Source organism: Eucyclogobius newberryi, unplaced genomic scaffold (assembly GCF_026437365.1).
Source record: "Eucyclogobius newberryi isolate DKJ021-1_F unplaced genomic scaffold, fEucNew1.0.hap1 SCAF_4, whole genome shotgun sequence".
Lineage (NCBI taxonomy): Eukaryota > Metazoa > Chordata > Actinopteri > Gobiiformes > Gobiidae > Eucyclogobius > Eucyclogobius newberryi.
In genome coordinates this window covers 32,544,404-32,547,938 of record NW_027316056.1, presented here as the reverse complement: position 1 = coordinate 32,547,938, position 3,535 = coordinate 32,544,404, and the positions used below count along the sequence as shown (strand labels likewise).

General features: G+C 49.3%; 1 protein-coding gene across 1 annotated transcript; it reads left to right on the top strand.

Annotated features, from left to right (window-relative positions):
- The first annotated feature begins 85 nt into the window (after nucleotides 1-85).
- sart1 (spliceosome associated factor 1, recruiter of U4/U6.U5 tri-snRNP) lies at nucleotides 86-2,806 on the top strand. The gene has a single exon (XM_072462531.1). The coding sequence runs from the start codon at nucleotides 370-372 to the stop codon at nucleotides 2,677-2,679; it is 2,310 nt and encodes a 769-aa protein (XP_072318632.1). The 5' UTR covers nucleotides 86-369; the 3' UTR covers nucleotides 2,680-2,806.
- The last annotated feature ends 729 nt before the right edge of the window (nucleotides 2,807-3,535 follow it).

Genomic DNA, 3,535 nt, shown 5'->3' with positions numbered 1-3,535 from the left:
CTGTACCAGCCGCCGCCGCTACACATTCCACGGCGCTGTGGGCTCGTCTTTAGGAAGCAGTTTCGCCGGAAGTCGTTCTCCAGTGAACGGTCGTTCGTTTGTCATTCGTTTGTTTCGCTAAAAGCTGCTGAAGATCGCTTCAAACGACATGTAAGAAACGAATGAACGCTTCCAATTTCGTCATCCGTGATTTTTTGCCCGTAAACTCCGCTTTTCAAGTCATTCGGAAGCAACGTCAGACGCGTTGTTTCTCGTTTAGCCCGAGAGCTAACGCGAGTGAGCTAACGTGGCGTCATTAAGCGTAAACATCAGTGCGCTGTAGTTGTTTTTTGCTTCAGATACTGCTTTTTTAAACTCAAAACAACAACAATGGGATCGTCAAAGAAGCACAAGGAAAAGAGCCGTGACAAGGACGCGGAAGAACGCCGCAGAGAGCACAAAAAGCACCGGCACAAGGACCGTGAGGAGCGGGACACTGGCCGGGAGAAGGACAAACGCAAGCGCTCCAGGTCCCGGGAGCGAGGTGGCCGCGAGAGCCGCAAAGGTGAGCGCAGCGCCGGGGGAGAACCTCGTGTCAAAAAGGAGAAGGTCGACGTGGGCTATGCGGAGAGTCACGCAGAACATCAACCCAAGTCCGCGGGCGGAGATGCGTCTCTTAGCATCGAGGAGACGAACAAACTCCGAGCCAAACTTGGCCTCAAGCCGCTGGACTTCGGCGAAAGTAAGAAAGAAATCGGGACCAAGGAGGACCCGGTCGTGGCGGAGACCATTAACCCCGTTATCATCGCGCAGCAGAAGGAAATGAGAGAGAAGCTGGCGGCTCTGAAAGAAAAACGTATTCAAAATAAAAAGTTGGGAAAGGTCAAGTCCTTAGCCGGTGAGGACTGGCTGGAAGACACCGCGGCCTGGGTTGCACAAACGCGAAAGATGGAGAAAGAAAAGGAATTGGCCGAAAAGCGTGCCAAGCTCCTGGAAGAGATGGACCAGGAGTTCGGTGTCAGCGATCTTGTCGAAGAGGAATTTGGACACGGCAGGAAGACGTCGTATTCCTCCCGGGACTTGAAAGGGCTCAAAGTGCAGCACAAAACCGAATCATTTGCAGAGGGCCAGACCGTCATCCTGACCTTGGAGGATAAAGGGGTTCTCGAGGAAGAGGAGGACGTGCTCGTAAACGTGGGACTGATCGACAAGGAGAAAGCCGACAAAAACGTGGAGCTGAAAAAGAAGAAGCCCGACTACAAGCCGTACGATGAGGAGGAGAATGTGGACGACATGATCACGTTCAAGGACCGCTCCGTGCTGTCCAAGTACGACGAGGAGATAGACGGCGAAAAGAAGAAGAGCTTCCGTCTGGGCACGGGCGGTTATACCGGCGGCGAGCGGGAGCGGGAGATCCAAGCCATGAGGGAAACGCTCCGGAGTCAGGCCCAGACTCTGGAGATGCCCGCGCTCACCATCGCGTCTGAATACTACACCGAACAGGAGATGGTGGGCTTCAAAAAGACCAAACGTCGTGTGAGGAAGATCAGGAAGAAGGAGAAGGACGTGGTGGACATCCTCCCGGACGACACACGCACCACCGACTTTGGCTCCAGGGCGCGCGGTAAAGGGCGCAAGGAGCTGGATGAAGAGGGCGGCGGCGGGGAGGTGAAAGCGGAGGAGAGCAGAGTGACGCTCGGCCTCCCTCCGATGTCCGACGACGTGAGGACGGCCGAGATGGACATAAGCGACGACGAGGACTTCACGCCCCCCGAGCCGACGGTGATCGAGGAGGACGAGGCCGAGGAGGAGCTGCACAAACAGCTGGAGAAGCAGAGGAAGCTCCGGCAAAAGCAGCTCCTCAAAGACTCCGGGGAGAAGGTGGCGCTGCAGCTCGTCAAGATGGAGAAAGCAGACGGCGATAACGATCCGGACAAAAAGAACAACATCGTGTTCAACGCCACGTCCGAGTTCTGCAGAACGCTCGGCGATATTCCCACATACGGCCTCTCCGGCAACCGGGAGGACCAGGAGGATATCATGGACTTTGAACAGGAGGAGGAGAAGGAGGAGGGCGTTGACTCGGACGCCGAGATGGACGAGAACGTGGGCTGGAGCACAGTGAACTTGGACGAAGAACAAAAGCCGCCCGATTACGTGACTACCTCCTCCACCATTCTGGACGAGGAGCCGATCGTCAACTCGGGCCTTGCCGCCGCTTTGCTCCTGTGTAAAAACAAAGGCCTTCTGGACACTCAGATGCAGAAAGTGGCCCGCGTCAAACCGACCAAGCCCGCCCTGCCCAACGAAAACTACTGCATCGAGGACAAAATGGGCTTCGACGACAAGTACAGCCGCAGGGAGGAATACAGAGGCTTCACGCAGGATTTCAAGGACAAAGACAGCTATAAACCAGACGTGAAGATCGAGTACGTGGACGAGTCGGGGCGCAAGCTCACGCCAAAAGAGGCCTTCCGGCAACTCTCCCACCGCTTCCACGGCAAAGGCTCTGGGAAGATGAAGACCGAGAGGAGGATGAAAAAGTTGGAGGAGGAGGTGCTGCTGAAGAAGATGAGCAGCAGTGACACTCCTCTCGGAACCGTGGCCCTGCTTCAAGAGAAACAGAAGTCGCAGAAAACGCCGTACATCGTGCTCAGCGGCAGTGGAAAGAGCATGAACGCAAACAACATAACCAAATGAACTGTAAAAATGCACCATCCTATTATGGCATACAGTGATTTTAGCTGTTCAGTGATTTAAGTTTCCAGTGTAATAAAAAGCTTGTGGTATATTGTCCAATAAATTAGTAAAATCTATTTGTTGAATATCTTTTCTTTCTTTTTTTTCATCTTGTCACATCATATAAAAGCTTTAGCAGTTTGTTTGATCATTAATAACATCATTCTCTATAGACTTGAAGTTGTTTAAATGATTAATTGGTAAAAAAAAAAAAAAATAGTCGACCAATCTTAATGTAATTGTTATTAAAAAGTATGGATTTATTTGGACCCTAGAAGAAAGAAGAAAGTTGGACTGGAGAGTTTAATCTGCCTTTTCACTTATGAAGATGGTGTTTACTTGTGTTACTTTTAATGGCGGTTTCAGCCAAAGTGCATTTACTGGCCACTACTGTAGTTTTACATTTTCTAAGTATGTGTTTTACAGATTTTTCTATTGATTACATTGTGCTTTGTCATGAAATATTAATTCACAAATACATCATAATAGAAAACTGCCTATTAACTATATTGACTGTAGTAACTCTCAGTATTGAATACTGGCCTATAGAATGATGTCATGTCACGCAATCCTAATAAGAGTTAAGAGGTTTGCCAGCATCACACTATTTAGTTTACTAATCGATGCACACGGTTTGTGTTTATTCAACACAGAATTTCCTTAGAATCACTTACAGCTATTAGAGCACTAATTCAATTAAAATGCAAATTACATATACTATTGTTTTTAATTATCTAGTTTGCAATTGAAAAATAAAACATTTCAAACACCGATTTAGAAGTAATTTAGTTCCGAGTGCAATAAAATTCCACAGAGT